The sequence below is a fragment of the Pseudopipra pipra genome, chromosome 22, assembly GCF_036250125.1.
Source record: "Pseudopipra pipra isolate bDixPip1 chromosome 22, bDixPip1.hap1, whole genome shotgun sequence".
NCBI classification, from domain to species: domain Eukaryota; kingdom Metazoa; phylum Chordata; class Aves; order Passeriformes; family Pipridae; genus Pseudopipra; species Pseudopipra pipra.
The window spans coordinates 195,212-216,606 of NC_087570.1; the positions used below are offsets into that span (position 1 = coordinate 195,212).

Sequence of the window (21,395 nt, forward strand, 5' to 3'; positions counted from 1 at the left end):
CGCGCTCGGTTGTCATTTACAACGCACTCTGGACAACTCTTCCACGTCCCCTCCTCGGCCCTGCGCGCACCCCTCGCCGCGCTCCGCCCCCCCCCCGAGTCAGCGCCAGCGCCGGGGATTGGCCGCGGGGAGCCGCAGGGGGCGGGGCTGCGCTTGCATCCTGCCGAGGTTGTAGCGTTTCACTCGCGGCTGCATTTCCGCGTCCCGGGCGGGTCCGCGAGCGGGGTGGGACTCGCTGTCCGACCGCGGTTCTCGGTTGTTCCTGCGACTCATGGCCATGTGGTTTCAGACGCGGTATCTCCGCTCACTGCTGCGGTCTGCCCCCGCCGCGGCCCGCGCCGGCCCCGCCTCCCTCACCCTCCGCCTCCTGGGGATTCCGCGCGGGACTCGCCGGGAAGCCCCCGTGGGGGAGCGCGAGCGCTGCCCGGCACCGCTGAGAGGGCTTTGCGGGCGCTGCCCGGCAGAGCCTGGGGGTCGCGCCACGGGTGGGGTCCGGAAAGCCCCCGCCAGGTCTGGGCTTCCCCGCCGCCCCCGGGATGACGCAGCCAAACCCCCCGGGGGCGGCCGCTAAGGGCCGGCGCCCGGCGCCCCGCGCGCACTCCAGCGAGCCGCGCCGCCACGCACCGACCCATGGCAGCGGCGCGGGCGGGCCAGGTGCTCCTGCCGGCGGCGCTGCTGGCACTGGCGCTGAGCCCGGGGCCCGCGGCCGCGCTGCCGTGCGTAGCCGACTGCCCTGCAGGTAAGGGCCGGGCCGGGCCGGGCCGGGGCTCGGGGCGCCGGACGCGGCCCCGCGGCAGCCACTCTCTGTCTCGGCCCCCAGGTACGTTCGTGGAGAGCGCGGGCTGCAGGCGGGGCGCGGGCGCATCCTGCCGGCAGTGCCCGGCCGGCACCTTCTCCAGCGCGGCGGGACGCAGCGCTTGCAAACTCTGTCGGAAGTGCGAAGGTACCGGCAGCCCCTCTATGACTTCCCGTGGCAACGACGGCACCTGCCCTGGCTGGCACCTGCCCGCGGGGTGATACGCTAAATAACTCCACGCGTCTGCGGGGCTTCTCGCTGAAACTACCAGCCTGATTTTTGTAAGAGCAAAGGTCCCGAGCCTTTGCTGCATCACGCTGGGCATGCACGAATCCGTAACCTAAGACTCGTTTTCCCGTTCCAGGAATATTCAAGTATTTAAAAGAGTGTTCCTCAAAAAGCGATGCTGAATGCACGTGCAAGGACGGGTATCGCTGCAGTGGCGATGGCTGCACCCACTGCGACCGAAGCTGTAGTGTGGGCCAAGAGAGCACCGGGAACGGTAAGGTTACCTTCCCCCACCAGCTGAAAGCCTCTGTGCTTACTGCACTAGACACGCTTACTGCACAGTCTCTTGAATACTGTAGAAGCAGCTGGAGTAAAGACCTCGCAAGATAAAATGTGCTGCTGCTGCTGAACAGTATGCATGGAGTGCGGAGCGAGCACAGCAGTGGACAAACCCACCAAAGTCTGAGCCTTACTGTGGCTCAAATCCTGCACCAGTTAGTTTCCTTGGCATGACAGCTCCTTTGTCACTGGCATGAGGAAGACCAAGCTGTGAACTCCCGACTTAGACGTGGTTTGTGGCATCTTGTGCCAAATAACCTGGCTTTGTAGCTGAGTACTGTACTGGTCCGTGGCTCACAGGGAAAGACTTATCTTACATACTCAGAGCAGCTTATGAAATAGTAATTATGTGAATGTTGATTAGAGTCATTGTACAAGCAGGCAAAAATAACGTTTCACATGTTGTGTTTTAAATGTTTATCTTGTACAAATTTACCTGTCCTTGTCTGTTGAAGGTTGCCAGACTTGCCAGTATGGAACTTTTAATGATCAGCCCAATGGCTCCTGTAAAAACTGGACAAAGTATGTAATCTAAATGCTACAGCTATTACACTTTACTGGATTTTTTTCTGTAGCTTTTTTTCTTTTCCCTGTTCTGCTGTAAATGTCTTTCAGGTGCTCTACAAACCAGATACTGGAGCCTGGAACTGCAGAAAAAGATGTCATTTGCAAACACACTTCAGTTAATCGCACTTTAGTCACTACTCTACCTACCACATCACTTGCAATTCCATTTTCTATCACTGGGCCAGGTGAGTCATTGTACAATGCTGCTTAAAGAGCTAAAGAATTGTGACCTACTTTGAAACATACGTTCACTTTCCATTTAAAGCAAGAGTCCTTTCTTCTATGCATTTCCAGTATTGCAGACTTAGCTAGAAGCAGAGTGGGAGACAAAGCTGTCGGCTAACTCAAGGGCAGTAGAATTTTTTTCTGTTAAAACTCTTAAGAGAATGTTGTTTAATTCCTAGGGAAGGATCTCCAGACAGACATTATCAGGATTTTTCTCACCGTAGCTGGGCTGTTGTGCATAGTGTTCCTGCTACCTTTGTGCATATGCTTCGGTGTCTGGCAGAAAAAGAAACTACACGCTGTCTTCAAAAAAAGTAAGATAAATGCACTCTTCAGTTTTCTTTATGAAACTAGAGAGAAGTCAGGAATCCAGGTTAATTGTCTTTTAAAGACAGTTGCAATAGCTTCGGGTTTTTTGGCCTCGTAAGTCAGAAACAACTGAAGGGAAAACAGTTTTGGAATTTTTACTGCAGAAGGCACTTACTTAACTGTGGGTGTTCTGCAAACTGCTTCCTTATCCCTTCAAGTGAAGTATTCGTGGGAGGTGAAAAAGCTCACCTGAGCCTTGCTGATCCTGTCAAGGGTCAGTTCAGTTTATTACTTTCAAGTACCATCCTTGGCATCTGTGGCTATAACATTTTCGAGTGCTCTCTGCTTAGAAACAGTACGCATGGCCTGGAGTGAGCGCCTTGGAGCTCTGGCTGTGGTAGAAGAGGAGGTATCAGTCAGGATGTGCTGCTACACAGGTGCAGAGGCAGCCTGAATCCAACACTGCCCTCTGAGAGCTAATAAACGCTGAGGAAGCTCAAGAGTTCAGCACAAAGATGGAGTGTAATTGCATTCAACGTAGTTTGTAGTTGGCTTGTTTGGTTTTCTGAGGGGTTGTCTCTCTCTCTCTTCTTCTCCCCTGTCCTAAGGATAAGGTCTTAATCTTCTAGTGTGATTCTGAATACAGGAGACAATAGCAGTCCAAAAATCTAACTTCTCCATGTTGTCTTCCTTTCATTGCTATGGCAAACAGAGCATTAGAGGTCCTGTTGAATTAGAGGAAACAAAGTATGATAAATTAGTTTTATCAGATTTATATGCTGTAGAGGAATAATTTCAGATTATAGAATCATTTGGAAGATTTTTTTCTTTCTGACTTCCTGAACTTGTGACTGAGGAATGGTGAAATAAGATGGGGAAAGAGGACATCTGTCTAGTTCTGGGCCTCTCACTTGAAAAAACATTGAGGTGCTGGATTAAGTCCAGAGAAGGGCAACAAAGCTGGGGAAGGATCTAGAGTATAAGTCCATGAGGAGCATCTGAGAGAGCTGTGGGGGCTTAGCCTGGAGAAAATGAGGCTCAGGGGGGACCATCTCACACTCTACAACTACCTGAAAGGTGGTTGTAGCAAGGTGGGAGTTGGGCTCTTCTCCCAAGTAACAGATGACAGGACAAGAGGAAATGGCCTCAAGCTGTGCCAGGGGATGTTCAGGTTCGAGATCAGGAGGAATTTCTTCATAAAATAGGTTGTTAAAGATTGGAAGGGGCTGCCCAGGGAGGTGGTGTAGTCACTGTCACTGGAGGTGTTCAAGAAACAACTGGACAAAAAACGCAGTGCCATGGTCTAGTTGACAATGTGGTGTTCAGTCAGAGATTGGACTCGATGATCTCAGGGGTCTTTTCCAACCTAGTTGATTCTGTGATTCTTTTCTTTTTCTTCAGTGCATATCACACCTGAACAGTCAATCCAGGAAGATGACACCTGCAGCTGCCGCTTTCCTGAGGAAGAACAAGGTGAAGATCAGGACCGTGGCAAATCCACAGAATTCAGAGATTTTTTGGTGAACTAGAAATTGAACTGTCCAAGTCATCCACATTTGAATTTTCTTTTGGAATACAGAACAAGAACCTGTTTATGTAAATAGAGAGGTTATCAGAATCTGAGTGTCAGAGTCCCAAATAGCCCAGCCACTGAGAAAAAAGTGCACCTTTTCCATCTCTTAAAAAAATAAAAATAAATAAAAAATATCTAGTTTGCTGACTTTCTTTCTCTAGGGCTAAGAATCATTCTAAGAAGTGGTTCTTGATCTACATGTAGAAATACAGCACTTAAAAGCTCTAATGGAAGGGCAGAATGGCTTTCTGGTCCCTCACTAATGGTGCCTGAGGAAGCCATAAAAATCTAGAGCTACAAAGTGTTCCATTGCTTGCATCTGCTGGTGTGTTACACTGATTGGCTTAAGGGAGGCAGTGGAAACACTGAGAAGCTGTGGTTGACTTGATCTTAGAAATAGCTGTTACTGAGCAGCTGGACTGCACCACCTTCAGTCCTACATCATTCAGCTTTGATCTTTTAGGTGATGTAAACTGTACCTATGTTGCAGTTCTACATGTGATAACTTTCTGGTACTATTTCTGTAACTGAGGTTGGAAAGATTTTAACATCAGATGCTATCTGTCTCTCTGATCAATTACTGTTACTTTGGTCTTGAGAAAAAAATGTTTGAGTCATGGCATTTGCAACACCATTTTTAACCTTTTAGAAACCCCAAGTATTTTATTTCTTCAGTAAATGTTATTAAAAAAATAGAATGAAAACCCACCAATATGTCACGTAAAGGGTGGTTTCCTCTCTGTGTGATTTCAGCACAAGGGAACACTGTTCTTGCATTTGTACACAGGCAGATAGTGACAGAACAAAGGGGAATGGTTTTAAACTAAAGGAGGAGAGATTTAGATTAGATATTAGGAAGAAATTCCTCCCTGTGAGGGTGGTGAGGCCCTGGCACAGGTTGCCTGGAGAAGCTGGGGCTACCCCTGGATCCCTGGAAGTGTCCAAGGACAGGTTGGATGAGGCTTGGAGCAACCTGGTCTAGTGGAAGGTGTCCCTGCGCCTGGCAAGGGGTGAGACTGGATAAGCTTTAAGGTCCCTTCCAGCCCAAACCACTCTGTGATGCCATGAAAACTCTTTGAGCTCTAAGTGTTGTCTGCTTTCTGTGCATGTCTCTTTTCTCGACAGTCATTTAATTTATTATGTAGCATGCAAAAAGGAACTGGGAATGCCATGATGACTCTCAAGCAGCCCAGGTGGCCCAGGATGAGGTAACAGGCCAGATGCAAGCTTTTTGTGTTTCCATTTGTTTTTCTTGGAAGTCAGAAGGTGCTGCCTTTGCCAGACCATGTGTGGAGGCCCAGGTGATGTCAGGCAGAGTTCTGAAGGCATGGAAAAAGGGAGACAAATTCTCTTTAAAGATAAGTAAAAGCAGGGGAGTCTGCTGCTTTTTTATTGCTTCCAGAACCAGCACCATTTCCTGCCATAGTTAGTAGTGGCATCAGTAATTAAAACTGTATTTGTCACACATCTTAGCTCCATAATTTCTTACAAGAGTTGCATGGCTAAAGCAAGTAAAAGGTTCATAGCAAAAGGTTTTCTGTTTCTCACTTTCCTTTCTTCTACAGGTGTTTCTGTGCCTGATAGTACTGGATGATAAATGCTCAGAAACTGTAATGGCTCCTCTATAACATGTACACATCATATAATTTTTTAAAGCAGAATGTGATTTCTTATTTTCAGTCTTTCTATCAGATCCTTCATAGGATAGAAGCATAGTTTTCTCTGACAGTCATTCTGATACTAACACTGATGATATAAAAACCTTTGAGGAGATGGTCCACACACAGAAAATAGTATTAAACACGCAACTTGTACCACTCCACTTGCATTTTAAATAGGTGACAAAAAGTTAAGGTAAATTTCATTATAAAATTATACAAAGTCTTATTTTATTACCTCAGTCCCTCTCTCAGCGATGAAAAAGCCTTCCCTGATACAGTGCTTTCTTCAGAGACTGTAAGAGAAGCTTCTCTGTTCCACAGGTTTTGTCTTAGCTGTGCATCAGGAACACATGGCTGAGGATCCTTCTGTCCCTGGAACTGGCATGAAAACAGCCGTTGGATACTATAATTGCCCTCACTGTAAATAAGAATGTTTAATACCGTCTACAAAGAAAACGGAATTTCCCTCTAACATGCTTTTGGCAGGAGTTTGTTATGATATCACCTACTGTGTTCCCTTTCACCTTCTAGATCCTGGGTGCCTGCCAGTTCAAAGCATCAGACTATTCCTGCAATATTTTGAACCAAACTGGATTGTGCTTCAATGAAGCAAAACCACCAGCTGAGCACACGCTGAAACTAAGGAAAATCTCTCCTGTTCTATTTGCATTAAGAAAATAAGTTTTATTTGATTTAGCAAGTGCAAAACCCCATACAAAGACACCTACTTCAATTTAAGGATGACTTATCATAGTGCATCTTAAAACTGTTACATCTACTCTCAGGCTACATAATCCAAACTGAAACAAGCCATTTAAAAACTGAAATAAAATATCTGCATTACCCACTTAAGTCAGTTTTAAACCAAATCTAAGGTTAGTTTAGCTCACCTTTCTCCTGCACGCAAGAATTTCAGCAGGTTTAGAACAAACACAGTTCTGGAAGAAAAGAGGAATGTGAGTGGAGAGGTGAGACAATTTGCCTTTAGTTACAACACTATAGACCTGAGAAACATTTACATTTAAATAAATCCTTCTAGTATTCACAACATTGATATTTTGATACTTTGCATTTAGAACAAGTGTAAACCATTTAACCTGAAGAGAACACTATACAAGCCTGTAAGCAGGCAAAAAGACAAAAAGAAAAAACAAGGTATCACACTACTTTACTCAGTGCACCTTCATACAAATTTTAGAGAAACTCTGAAATAGAAAGTAAATGTACATACATGCCTAAAGCAAAATTTACTGAAGTATCTAAAGCATAATATATTTTTCTTATACTAGAATGGAAAATACAGTGAACAGGTATATGAAAGGAGGGTGGGAAAAAACCATTCTTGACTTCAGAGGAGCTGCAACATTGCAGCTCAGCACCATACTTGTCTTATCAAGCAACAATCTCATCAGAAGGGTAAAGAGATCCAAAAGCCCCACACTCCCCATTTACATTATCAGCTTTAGAGGCATCCTTAATGATACAGCATTTTGACTTGCACATCAGTAAGCATATTACCTTAGAGAAGTAGAGGTGTAAGCACAGGAAATGCTTAAGGGTTCCCTCAAACTTAGAAGTTCTAGTAAGAGAAAAGGAAGCTGCTATTCTTTCACATGAGAGTTAAAGAGTATAGGAATCTGAACAGGCAATCCAGTGGATATGGCAGTAACATATTCTTTTGTCATTTCATCTCACTGTGCCCTCATCAGTAGGGTGGGCTATGATCGCAATACTTCTCACATGGAATAGTGAAGCTGTAACATGTAACATTATGTACTTTTCAAGAATGCTTAAATATGCCTCAGGGAATTACAGAACAGGAAACAGATTTACTGTGCCGTGGCAGTACTAATAGCCGACCTTATATAATTTTCTGCACCTTCTTCCAGTCATTCCTAAAGACACCTAAAGAGATCATAATAGAAATAAAACATGAATATGGTGGCAGAAACAAGTAGTAAATGAAGATGGCTTTGGAGGCTTCCTGGATTATCCTGTTTCCACATATGGTGGTTGGCAATGGATTATTTCCTTCTAAGCATAAATCCTGCTTGTCTTGTAGAGGATTTTTAGAAAAGCTACATGGATACTGGGATGGGATACTATCTTGTCTAGACTTTGTAAAAACTTACCCAGCTGAAAAGGCCAAGGATAGAGCTGAGCAGTTACTAACAGCCAGAAACACCTCCCCATCACCCTCTCCAACTTAAGGAAGGAGGATTGTCACAGGAACTAACGGAGAAATGGATGGAATGAGAGCAGGAATCATGGAATCATTAGGTTGGAAAAGACCTTTAAGACCATAAATGGCATCTAAAAGCTATTTGGAGGGTTGTTCTTTGCAAAGATCTGCAGCGTTTCTTCTCGTTTCTTCTCCTGCTCTTATACATCCTTCACCAGAATACAGTTCTTCTGAACATTACAGGAAAGGAGCTGCACAGCAGGAACATAAAGAGGAAATACAGGACTGTGCTAGAACAAGCTCACCAGATATATATCTTTTCTGTGTGATACAGGTCCTAATCCCACTCTGACAAGCACAGGTAGATTTTTCTTATTTCCAAATCTCTTCTGCAGACTCTGCTCAAAAGTAACCAGTTGGTACTGTCTGTTACAAGCCTTACTCGTAAAAGACGCATACAAAGCAAAGGAATAAGAGTATCCAACTAAATACAGACTGCTCTTCAAAACTTTCTTATAAATATGCCTCAGGACTTCTTGGAGGAAAGAGCATTTTGCTCCCATTACTTAGTTTCAGTGTAGCAGAAACATTCAACTTGCCAAATCAGAAGACAAAGATCTGATATCTGCTTCCTTCACCTTTGTTAATTCCTGCTCCTGTTGGTCACTCCCATTCCCAGGGACAGCTTTCCCTCCAGTCAGAATCAATCATCACAGAGAAATCAGTTAATGCTTGCACTGGGAATTCTCTGATAAGCTGGAATTCAGCTCTTAAACAGCAAAGGGAAGATTCTATGTGGCTGACTGCCAAGAAACACACATTCATTTCACTCATTTCCAAAATAACCTTGAAAGAACTGCTTTAAACCTACCCACTAAGACCTATGCCAACTTTCCCTGTTAAATACACCTATTTGCCCTGAAATGTGAATCACTGAGCCTGCAGAGATTCCATTTAATTAATAAAAACCTCTGATAGTGAAGGATTAAAGGGATTATGCAGTCAGGAAGCAAAATAAAAAAATTAAAAGTCTGCTTCTGTGCTCCATTCATTTACTGCCTACGCTAAGTGGACAGCTAAATGCCAATGATTATTAGCATTCCTCTTTAATTAGTCAGAAGCTCCTGCCCACACACTGAACTTCTATAGAACTACCTGAAATTTGTCCTCTGATACCAGCTGTGGATATTAGAGTGATAAGTGATCCTAAGCCTCTCTGGTAAAATCAAGAACGTGTATGCCAAATGTGAAAAGCCTGACAGAAAAATAAAAAAAGGCACAAGGACATGTCTGACAAAAATTGTCTTTTTCCATCCCCACTGTAGATTAAAGCCCTTATCTTCTAGCTTTTTTAGACAATGAAAAGGGCATAGTCTTCAAAGATAGCAAAATCTTACTAAGTTTCCAATAAAATGTTTGTAGCAAGAAACTAACGAGGCAGAGCACCATGCAATTAAGAGAGTATGAAGTATCTCAAGCAGGGAAATCTGGAAGATGCCTCTTTTGCCTTGTCTATCTCTTGAAATCTGCTGCTTTAGTATTTTTGCACTTCTTCACTTTGTGCTGGAAAAAGTACAAGACAACAGCCTGGCATCCCCGTGCCATTATCCAAACTAGTAAAAAAAGAATCAGCAGGGTATTGCTGCTTCTCTTTGGAAGCATTCTCTTTGGAATGGACATTAGTAGTACCATTTTTTTTAAAAGCTGCACTTGAAGCCTTAGGAGACAGAAATGTTGAAATTCCTTCCTTTAAATCCTCAGCTGAACAGATACCTGCGTGGGCAGGCTCCAGGACAATAATTTCTTTGGAAAACCCCTCAATAATCTTCTTAAAAAATAATAAGTGGTCTAAGAAAAGAACGAAAAATATCATAGTATGCAGCAGTGATCTAGCTCTGCAGCAGGATTGCCTTGACTCTGACTGGTCTGTTTTGCTTTGATCCACACAGATGTTTGTGTGGTCTTTAGTAAGCTGAGCCTCTGATACAGTTCCAAGGCCTATAAATGATGTTGACTCCTATCAGTGAGGCTATTCAAGAAAAAAACAATGCCTGAGGAATACATAGTATATACAAATACATACTTCTTCCAGAGGAAAAAGTCTCTTGACCGTATTTAATCATTCTTAAAAAAAACAGGTGAGAGTCCTTTAGCTGAGAAACATGTATGCAAGAAGGGAACAGAGATAAAACCTTTCTCAGAAGAGAAAAATGAAAAAAAAACCCAAACGTGACCAAACACAAACACACACCAACCCCAAAAAACACACACATACCGACCCCCACCAGACGCAACCAAACACACACTGACCCCCCTAAACCCAACCAAACACGCACACACGGACCCCCCAAACCCAACCAAACACACCGAGCCCCCAAACACACCGAGCCCCCAAACACACCCCGACCCCCCCACACACTGTGTTCCCCCCCCAGCCCCTCCAGTTCCCGCCACACCGCGCGAGGCTCCGCAGCGCCCCCTGCCGGCGCGGAGCCACTTCCGGCGAGCTCTGAGGGTGCCCCGGGCCCGGCCGGTATAAAATAAAAAAAATTCAAAATACAGCCACCCACGAGTCAGTCCAGCCCTGTGCAGAAAAACCAACAGGAAAATATGTTCACCTGCCCCAGTTCTTTCCCAATAGTTCTCCGCTTCTACACTCCCCATGCCAGGAAGGACTGGCATGCCAATTTGGACTACTCTGGATTATTAAAAGGTCTCTAAAAATCCAGTATTTTCCCTTGAAAATGCCTCACAACAGAGTTTTCTGCGACAAAGAAACCCAAATCGGAAACTTTTGCCGTTTCCAAGTGCAGCAGTGTTGCAGAAACATGTGCACCTACCAAGAAATGAACCCAAGGCTCCCACCTGCTCTATGGGTGGGACTGGTGAAATGTGGAGGAAGGACCGACAGAGCTGATTAACAGCCTGTGCCTTTCATCAAGGCTGCTTTGTACTCCTTTCTGTGATTAGTGTGATGACCTGAAAAATTAAATAAAGAAGATTTTATTCTGCTTTTATCCAGATCATAATTTCTTATTAGAGGTGAACAGATTATTTAGGATAACCTTGGGATAGCGCTAGAAGGGTACAGAGAAAGTTCCAGCCTTGCTGCAGATGTGTTCCTTTCTTTCCTTATACTGTCTGCTCTCATAATTTCAAAAATAAACTATAATTGCGTAGTTAGTTCCATTACATTTTTTGTGAAAGAAACCTTATTTCAAGATCAGGTCTCTGCTCCTCTGTTTGTGGCTGTGTTATCCAGAATTCAATTCCCATAAGATATCGATGTGCTGGACTTCCAAACTCCAGTCATGCCAGACTTACTTTCCTTCACATCAAACAGAGTGAAGCTTCAGTTTTGTAATTCTGTAGTGCTGAGAGGACAGGAGAATTAAGAACCAGTTTGTCAAGCTTCACTTGGAAAATACACCCTGACTACAGTGGGCCAGTCCAGCAGGGCCAAAGAGCAAGAGGGTTCTCCCCCCTCAAACTGGTGGAACCTATACTACAGAGCAGCAGGGTTTTGGCAGCTGTGATCCTGTGCTCAAGAATTTTTAGACCGCTTGCCAATTCTGTACCAAAATAAAATATATTCAGAAGGGCCTATGGACCTGCCATCTGCATTACACAGACCTATGTGTTCAGGTACGCACGCACACTCACCTATGCACTTCAGCCCACCACAGAACAAGAAAATTTAAGTCAGAACCTCTCGCAGATGTTACCTAACATTGAAAGAAATTCAGAGGATAGGAATACCGAAATACGTCTATGAGGTTACAGAGAAACGTGTGACGTGCTACATCACAGTTCACACACAGTGAGCAGAAGAAGCATCTTCAAAAAGAAAGTTAACAGCAAGTGCCCAAGTATGGTTAGTTTTTTCCTTTGGTCAGCTTAGTCTCCAAACAGGCCATTTTCAGTAAACACTAAAATGCAGAGTATAAATAAGGCAATGCAAGCTAGCTGTCAGGAAAAAAATCATCTTATTGCATATAGGATCTCACAAGGCATCTATTTTGGTATGCAAAATAGATCTAATAATCATGTTATGAAGCTGAATAATCAGCTAAAATGTTAAATTTTAAGAGAGTAAACTTCTTAGATGTTAATAAGGACAGATATCTGCTAAACCAGCAGCGACAGCAAAGCAGAAACCCCCAAGCCCCTACATGCTAGACCCTACTAGAAAAGTAAATAGCAGTGCATATATTCTTTTCTTTCATACCAGCTGACATGTATAACTCATTGAAAGAAGATGTTAAGTTAAAAATGCTAGTAAAATTCACGGAAGAGCTGGATATTTACACAATAACAAGCTCATCTGCAATTACAGTGTCAATACAAAATCATTTTACTGCACACCTCTTCTTGCAAGCTAAATTCAAGCCAAAAATCAGAAGTTATATCCTCTGAAAAAGTCCCTCATACAAATGCTACTGGTAACTCACACCTTTTCTGAAATTTCTGGTTTTGCCAACTGTCACAATACTTGACTAATGTAACAGTTTGTGCTTACTTGCCATAAAGGACTTAAAACAGGGGAAAGAACTGTTGCATTACAGATTAGATTTCATCCTTGCTATTTTACAGAGAAGGTAGACAATTTTGGGGGGTGTTTTTGATTGGTTTCATTATGTCTTATTTTTACTTTTTTTAAAAAGTTTTCTTGCAACTTGTACTTCATGAGCCATCCATCATTTTAAACCAAGAGGAGTTATTTCTTCTGATAATGAAGGATAATCTTTTATGATGGGTTCATATACACTTACTGCTTAGAATTTTCTGAGTAATTTATCTGGACTACTACGTGCCTTGTTATTTTAAACTGAGGCTCTTGAAAGAAAGTCTATTAGCACAAATAAGAACTTTGAAAAGTTTTCCCACAAAATAGTAATTTTGGTAGAAACTAAATCAGTTTCTTGCAAATCAAATTCCCAGTTTTCACAGTGCAATTCACATTTACTTCCCTCACCCATGGATTCAGGGCCTTGTACCTTTGTTTGGTATGAGCTGTTTTTTTGCTTTGCATGATGACGTGTGCACTGTCCCCTGAAGGAAATGCCTTTGACATTTTGATAGAGGAAAGAGTGTCTAAGTGACAACTTCAAATCTGAGTAAAGGCAATAAGCTGTGGGCAAGTTGCCCAACTTGAATATGACGCACTTCATGATGGCTCTAAGAGGCTGAGTCTTCCTTGAGAAAAGACAAAGGACAGAAGTTGCTTGTGAAGAGTGCTTCATTAGCTTTCTTTGGAGGATGCTTAGAGTGAATATTGATAACACCATTGTCATTGATAGTTCACTGAAGGAGAAGCATTTGTACAGAGCATCCAGCACCAACAGTGAGATCATGCATCAAATCAGACCTAATTACTGTCTCCAGTTTTGGAATGAAGAGCTGCATGACTCAGATGAGGAGCAAGAATTCCTCTCTTGCTACTTATTTCTCTCTTAGGGAAGCACAGATAAAGAGAAGTATAAAATGTATTAGGTTAATTTTGTAAAGAAATTCTTTTGTCATCAATACTCAGTTCAGCAAAGAGAAGTCCAGAGAAACAGGATCTGTAGTTCAGACACCTGCAGCATGTGTTCTGTAAGGCAAAACTAACCCTCTCTGTGCACATAGGGCAGTTTAGAAAAGTTTAGGCTGGCAGGACCTCTGCGGGACTGTGGCAGGATAGACCCACCCTGATAAGACCTAAAATCCAATCCAGCTATCATGCAAGCTATCATGCAGGATCAACTGTTGGAGTCAGGGTGTCGTCTTGGTGTTCATTTTGCACCTCTCCCATACCCCAGTCTGCACTCAAATCAGAGCATTTGAACTTACATGGGGATGGTGAGGGCCTTGTCACGCTTAGTTTTCAAATTCTGTCCCATTCCATCCTTGAAGCTATTCAAACCTGAATAGACACACTTCTGGATGAACTGTTTTGGCTGATCCTGCTTTGAGCAGGTGGATTAGACTGGATGATTTCCAGAGATGCCTTCTGACCTCAACTGCTCTTTCAGAGGCCACTGTGTTTCTGGACAACCTGTTAACCATGCCCATTTGGGACATGCTCTCTTTGAATTAGACCTGCAGCAAAAATACATCTGTTCTATATGACCAATGTAGCTAATTTGGAATTAGTCCCGGAAGCCACTGGATGTACAATATAAAAATTAATCTTCAACAGGAAATGTTAATAAAGGAAAAAGATGAGAAGCAGATAAGTTTACACCTTTTGCAACTTAAAATTATCACAAAATTCAGCATAGGGAAAGAACTTTAGTAATATTAGTTGGATTTCATAGTATTTTAAAGAGCATTTCAAGACAAAAACATTTGATTAGAGAAAAGTAACGAACCTTAATTTGTTATGAACAGGCATTATCTTCTCACCATCTAAAGGAAAGAAAACAGCCATAAACTTATTTTTTTTTATTTTCAAGGCTCTGTACAGTTAGATATGACATTTCATAGACAATGAAGATGAGGGACCAGTCCAGTCAGTCCTCGCTCTTTGATATGAAAAATGAAATTGTAAGTAGAGAAGACAAAATATGCTAGATGGAGGGAAATAAGCTTTAAAGTGATGAGATTACCTAAGGCAGCTACTGTATTAGCATTAAGTAAAAGCAAAAGGCAAACAGAAAAAACATTGCTAGAACTCTCAGAATTAAATAGTTAGTTCCAACTGAAAGAGAAGTGAAATGGAAAAGGGTCTCCCAGTCTACTGATGGACCTGTGTTTAATATCAGCCAAAGTAGTTTACATGTACCAAGCAAGTCTCCAGATGGAAGTTGTACTTTCTCTGCCAAGACAGTTCTCTAGGGCAACATTGGATGAGGTCTTCTCAAATAAATAGATGTGAAATGCTGCAAGGGGGGCAGAACAAACAAAAAAAATTGAATTCCCCTAATACTATCTTTGTAAATTAACTAGATGTTTTAACTCCCTTTTTCTTTTACTTTTTCTGGCACAAGAGCCCCAAATACAACACAACACATTCATCTATCTCACAAAAGGAAAAAAAAAAGTTCATTTCATATCAGATGCTTTGCGTCAAGCCTGCTAAGGCTCATAAATCAGCTGTCTTATTGCCCTGGTCATTTCAACCAACGTCTGACCCTTTTGTTAACTCATGATTTATAACTGGAAGTTACTTTTTTTTAAATGCCAGATTTATAAACTTTACTGTGCTTGGTTTGATATAATATCCATTTTGTACACCAAGCTATAAGACAGTAAATTTATTGTCTATGAACTGTTACCTTGAAAAATTACATCAATGCAAAGTGGTTCCCATTTAGAATCAATGGGCAATAAATTCATTGGAATTTTTTTTGAAGGGGGGAGAGAACATGATGATATTTATGAAGTCATGAGCGGGTATATAATGGGAGAAACTGGCAGCAGAGGCAACACTCAGACAGGAGTTCTGAGTTACAGGGGTAGACAAAGACAAAACATATTCAACACAGCAATGATGCATAAGCTGATATTCTGCTGTCTCATTATTGTCAGCTTCTCCTGTCCTCTCTCGTCTCTCCCCATCATCAACACCAGTGAGATGTCTTATCAACTCTCAGGTAAGAGTCTTCTGATTTTAATGATTATAAAGCAGGGGCAGGAACAATAAAAGCAGAAAAGAGGCAGGTGTGCTTTCCGAGGGGGGCCTTGATTTGTGCTGATCAGCTGTAGAAAAAACAGGAATGCCTTCAGAACCAGTAGTGCAAGTGATATATATTAGTGGGTGCCAATCTTGTAAAATGGGGAGGTTGGGTGCCCTAAATATTTATCCCTGCTGCTTTGAGATCCAGGAAACAAAAGTATGTATCCAGCACTGAATGTGAGCTGGTATTTAGTGTCTGAGCATTTGTAGGCATTGGGTAACTTAAAGAAACTTGGCTATATAGTTTCCCCTCTTCCTACCCTTTGAAGTGAGCTATGTTGTACTTAAAAAGGGGGAAACCAACCACAAACATCAAGAACAGGCAAGTCTGTCTTACACTCCTATGTATCGAGCATGCAATTTGTTTGCACTAATTCAGATCCCATTTAGCCCAGGGAAAGGATAAATCTTTCCTTGGAAAAGCTGTCTTCAAAGTTTGAAATGGCTAGGTAAAAATGCACAGCAGAGTCTGGAAGGTTACTGTCACCAGACCTGATTTGTACTGGAAGACTTTCTGAAATGTGTTCTGAAAGAACAGGCAAATCAAACCCAAAGTTATTGCTTAAAGCTGACTATTAAAAAGTCACTATTCTTACCAGCTTTGCTGGTGCACCAGCTGTTGTGCTGTTTAATAGGTATCAGTAGTCCCTAGTTTGCTTTGAAAATCTTGGACTCACTAAGCCAGCATCTTCTTAAGCTTTCCACTATGTAACCTGCACTTACAGGTAACCCTGATTCAGTATGGATAATAACCTATCACATCACAGAGTGAATAAGCTGGCTCTAACCATTATTGCATTTGCTCGAAGACATCCACTAGGCTTCTTAAATCTTCCTTACTAATATAAAGAGTCTCCAGGACTGATAAGATAGAAGAGGAACTGTTTTGAAGAGGATTGGTTTGGGGCTTTTTTTTGTTTGTTTGTTTGTCTTTAATCTCAAAGCAAATTTACCCACTAACACTGCTCTGATTTAAAGAATAATCCAAGGCCTGAGATATGAATTGTCTCCACACAGCACAGGAAAGTTACTGTATTCTTATTCTGAGTCTTACAATAAAAACCCCACTTTGCAGTTGTCCTTTTATGCAGTGAACAAATAATTAACATAGATGTCCAAGGTCTTCAAGTTCTTGATCTCTGTCCAAGTTTCTGAAATGCTGGGGGATTATTTTCAGCAGTTTATTTTCTTATATATTCCCTGTTGAGGAGCTATACAGTCATACCCATCCCTGCAGTTCAGAGCAACTGAAACTCCATAGTGTCAGCTAGGCATGCAACTACAAAATGGCAGTCACATACACAACTAATGTTTGATAACCACAATTTTGAATGTCTGCTTTATATCAGCAAAGATGAAATTTACTGGTCAGATTACAAAAGTTACCTCAAGTGTAGCACTGCTAAGGGCTTCTGTTGGCCACCTGCCATGGGGCACAGGCTGGCCACAGAATTTTAAATTCTCTATGCATATACAAATTAATTCTATCAGCTACCAGCAAACTGTTGTTTCAGAAAAAGTAATAACATTTGTACTGGTATGCACATGAACTGAGAGAGGACTGATACACACTGAGAGGCTTAGCTGCCAAAATAAATCGTAAGATTTCCTACATTTATTCCTGCCCTTCCCCCTCCTTTTATTGCATTTAATAGTTGGGAAACTGAGCAAGTTAATAGCTCTTGAAGTTTTGTCTTTATTCATAGAAAAGCTCCAGCATAGGAACTAGTTGATAAAGAAATGGAGTTAAAATAAGAAAAAAAATATATATACAAGTCTCCATGCATACAGCTGAGTACTGGAAGGATTAAGATGAGTTCTCAAGCAATGAGAGGGGCTGCTGTTGGTCAAAAAACTTTCCTAAGAAAACATCTGACAGAGAAATCTGAGATTAACATCAGGAAGGTACCTTTTCTCAAAGCTTTGGAAGGAAAAACCCCACAAAACCAACTATCCCCTATTATAATCATTAAATGAGGATGAATGATTGGTGCTTTTATGAAAATTTTCAACAGATGGAGCCAACAGACCTGATCAGAAATCACCTGAGACAGACTGAAACAGGAATTCAAAGCAAAATACTCACCATATGCCTGTGTCTATCATATTCCATTTGCAGCTGATGAAGACTCGAGATTAAACCTGGAGAGGCTGGGCAGCCCAGGAAGCACTTCTCTGATTCAGTTTCTGCCAGAGCTCTTGGGCACACTGACTGAAGACAACAAAGCAGGTGAGGATTTATCACAGCAATGGGAGAGTGCCCATGGTTTGTATCTCCAGCTTCCACAGATATTGTGCCCCAACTCCCAGGTATTTACTGAAATACAACATTATGCGTAGGCAACAGACTGCTGTCATTTAGTTAACTGGGACCTTGGGGAAACCCACTGAGCAACCATGCCTGCAGTTCAACACTACCTGATAAAGCCTCCAAAGGAGTTTAGCAAAACCTCCATATAGCAAAACTAGGGCAAGGCAAAGACTGGCCTTAAAGAAGCTGGCAGACAAAACAAAATAGCAGTCTTACATAACATCAATACTGCAGAAAGTGCAGAATCAATAGCAATGGATGGTTTGGGGAGCAACAGATGTTACTGCCTGGTCCTCTGAACATTCCAGTTCAAGAGTTCTGTCAGCTATAGCATTATGGCACATGAGAATTATTTGTCTAAGTTTACAATTTCTAAATGGTAAAACATTTCATTATGTCTCCCCTCTACCAGGTCTTACTCCCAGCAACTACAACCCAGGGGAATATATCAAAGCGGTAAGTAAATGACCATCTGTCACTGAAACAAGAAAAATAAGATTCCACAATTTAAACTACACAGAATTGTTACCAAGACATCATTTCAGATCCACAGACTTCATAAACAGTATAGACTAAAGTAGCATGCCACAGTGTTCTTGAAACTGGAATCACTTAGCAGTTAAGATAGGCAGGGGAGGGGGGAAAAGTGGAAAAAGAAAAGGAAAACAGAGAGAGCAGATAATCCAGAGCACTTCATTCTAAACCCTCCACCTTTTTTGCCCCAGAAAAAGTTTTCTAAGTAAAGGCCAATTTTCAGCTTCATTAGCCCCAGGCAGCAGTGTTAGCTGCATGTCATTTCCCCTCCACCCCCCACTACAGCATAGGCTACACAGTATTATTATCAGATGTGTTATAAACCATTAGGTACATGGAGAACATAATCCCTGTTCACTTCCTGCAGAATTAAATACAAATGCAGAAGACAGTGACTCATTTTAGTGCATCATCTAAATCAGAGGGCACACTGGGCAGCTGCCTCTCCTCCTCCCAGTCACAACACAGGGCTGGGTGATCAGTCAGGGCAGTGAAGAGTGTACTTTCCCACTGGGAACAAGTACCATCCAACAGTAACCTCTCTAATGCTGTTTGACTTCAGACTTTCTATGGAAATCATCCTCGAATTGCTTTGCTGGGACGCTTCTTGACCAAGGACAGGAAACAGTACAAGAAACGTGGGAATCTTTCCGAGTGCTTCTGGAAATATTGTGTGTAAACAGGAAACCTCCTGACAGGTTGCATAATTTATACAGATGTCTGAAAACGTGTATATAGATTTGCTTGATTTAAAATGAGAATGTTGAAACATGAAGGCAGCGCCTAACTTTAGACTCTACGCTACTTGGAAATGAATAAATTCTTGATATTTTGCAATTATGCTGTAACCAATGTAGTATTTTCTTAGAGCTGAGCACAACAGGAAGAAATTAATGGGACAAAGAGATAAATATACAACACAAAGAATTTGGGCAGGGGAAGCAAGATTTCCATGAGGTCCTATGAAACCTCCCAGAAGAGCAATGCCTCAACTGTATCTAAGTCCGGAGTCAAGAGGACTTTCTCCTTTGTCACTTGATGTAGACTGGGGTGTCAGAAAGAAAGGGTCATTGCTGCATTCCCTGACGAGCTGGTAAGGGATTAACAGTGCCCAGTCCCATCCTGCCATCCCCAAGGCACTACAAAACCAATAAGCACACGTCAGGATCAAGCATCCACTCTCACTACTGCTGGAGACAAGTTTCTTCTTGTTCACTCAAGAGACCCACAACTCTATTTCTTTGCAGCACCTTGCCTAGCCCCCAGCTACCCATGACAACAGGGCTGTCTGTGCATAGCGTGGGCTTTAAGAATTGTGTCTGGTTATCATCAAGCAGAAGGTACCCATGGCTGTCAATGTCAAGGCTTGCATCCAGATTCGGACAGCCAGTGGAGGCAGGGATGACACCATTTAAAAGATTCTGTGGCTGTGACCTGCACTTATGTGGCTGCACACACAGATACAGGAAGGTGACACATGGATATAGACAATATGTGTTACTAGGGCAAGCCACCTCCTGCTTGAGCACTCAAGGGCAGTGAGATTTGTTCCCTTGAGCTACCACTCACTGACAATGTTGTTGTATCTTGGCATGTAATGTAAACAAGGGAGAGGACAAAATAGCAGCTGCCAAATTCTTCTAGTCTGAAGACTCATATGCATAGACTCATAGACTCATATGAGTCTACTCATATGCAGAGTACCACCATACTTCCTCAATCCTGGGTACCCTCCTGATAATATCTGGAAGGAATAGAGCTAAACAGTCAGGAGTTGTCTCTGGGTGATGCCAATCTTGATAATATGCACAAACTGTCTGAGCTGTGAACCCTACCTTGCTCAATACATATTTTGCACAAATCTCATGCCAATCAAGGCTCACAGAAATCTTGAAGTAAACTCACCTAACAGTGATACACAGGCTACATTGATCTCAACAGTATACATCATAAATCTCCGACTTTGCTATTTAAACAAAGCCTACAGGCTTGAAGCAGCCTGTTCACTTCACATAAATTACAAGACAGATGATGCCAGCTGTAACAGAGAAAAATGTCCTCAGAAAGTCAGGGCAGCTGGATGCCCTGTGCAGCTATTTGTAATCTTCTGAACATTCATCCTTCTCTTACACAATGGAGCAAGTCAGTGCCTGTCTGGAAATTACTCTTTTTCTGCTACCTCATCAGCCGATAAAAACTTGTAGGAGAAGACTACAAGACACATATATTTTCAAACATTGACAAAGCAGGAGCATAGGTGGGCTGACATTGCTTAGATCTCTGAATAAAAACATAGAACCACTTTTTCATTTCACAAGCCTATTCACTTTTCCGCATTTTTTTGACCAAAAATAGCTAGATGATTTGACTCACATTTTTAAGTATGCTTAGAATGATCAAATCACCCTTTAAAAAAAAATCAATAAACCATCAGCAATGATATATCCAATAATATATATTCAAGATGCCTGTCTTTCAAGGAACTGCATCACTTATCAGAAGCACCTTCAGTTACATGCTCATCTAGGATTACTTCTTTCTTTACCAATTTCAGTACGATGCTACATCTTTTGTTCTGTACCTTACACTCCCTGCAGTGACTTTGCCTTTCTCCCACAGGCTTCTTTAAGCACTGTTCATCACATACATCTCTCTGCTAGGTCCCTTAAAGCAGAAAGAGATGAGCAAATTGTTTCTCTGCAACTAGTTAAGAACTTCACTGCTCTGTAAGACATACCTATGAATGAAACCTGCAATTTTTTCTTTGCACTTCCTCTAGAACAAAAAGTTCCCAACAAGATTAGCAGAGGCAGAACCTTTAAATCCTGCATGCCAAATCCCAACAGTTTACAAATCCTGATATATTATTTCACATTCAAAAGGTGCTTGTCCTTCTTTGTGGAATATAATTAGAAAGGAAAGAATATGTCCTGGAGTGGCAAGGGTAGAGTGCAACTGAAAAAATCAAACAATTACAAAACCCCTCAACAAAACAGCACAAGTGGCCACT

General features: G+C 42.2%; 2 protein-coding genes and 1 long non-coding RNA gene across 7 annotated transcripts; 2 read left to right on the plus strand and 1 right to left on the minus strand.

The window, feature by feature from the left end:
- Positions 1-178: 178 nt before the first annotated feature.
- TNFRSF9 (TNF receptor superfamily member 9) lies at positions 179-8,810 on the plus strand. 5 transcript variants are annotated; one of them, XM_064678259.1, is made up of 9 exons: positions 180-739; positions 821-943; positions 1,161-1,298; positions 1,819-1,885; positions 1,979-2,115; positions 2,335-2,469; positions 3,866-3,937; positions 5,301-5,387; positions 6,223-8,810. In XM_064678259.1, exons 1-9 carry the CDS (start codon positions 631-633, stop codon positions 6,279-6,281), a joined length of 927 nt encoding a protein of 308 aa, XP_064534329.1. In that variant the 5' UTR covers positions 180-630; the 3' UTR covers positions 6,282-8,810. The 5 variants fall into 5 exon arrangements, with proteins under 5 accessions (XP_064534328.1, XP_064534329.1, XP_064534331.1 ...); XM_064678261.1 differs by having other exon boundaries at positions 181-739; positions 5,297-5,387; positions 6,223-6,293; XM_064678258.1 differs by lacking the exon at positions 6,223-8,810 and having other exon boundaries at positions 179-739; positions 5,301-5,803.
- On the minus strand, positions 1,766-11,944 carry LOC135425719 (uncharacterized). The gene is made up of 4 exons (XR_010435717.1): positions 10,721-11,944; positions 6,589-6,636; positions 5,934-6,076; positions 1,766-3,922 (listed from the first exon to the last, which is right to left on the minus strand). It is a non-coding gene; the product is annotated as an uncharacterized LOC135425719 (long non-coding RNA).
- A 3,012-nt stretch (positions 11,945-14,956) lies between these two features.
- Positions 14,957-19,222, plus strand: UTS2 (urotensin 2). Its single transcript, XM_064678264.1, has 4 exons — positions 14,957-15,457; positions 17,660-17,770; positions 18,264-18,307; positions 18,948-19,222. Exons 1-4 carry the CDS (start codon positions 15,157-15,159, stop codon positions 19,062-19,064), a joined length of 573 nt encoding a protein of 190 aa, XP_064534334.1. The 5' UTR covers positions 14,957-15,156; the 3' UTR covers positions 19,065-19,222.
- Positions 19,223-21,395: the final 2,173 nt, after the last annotated feature.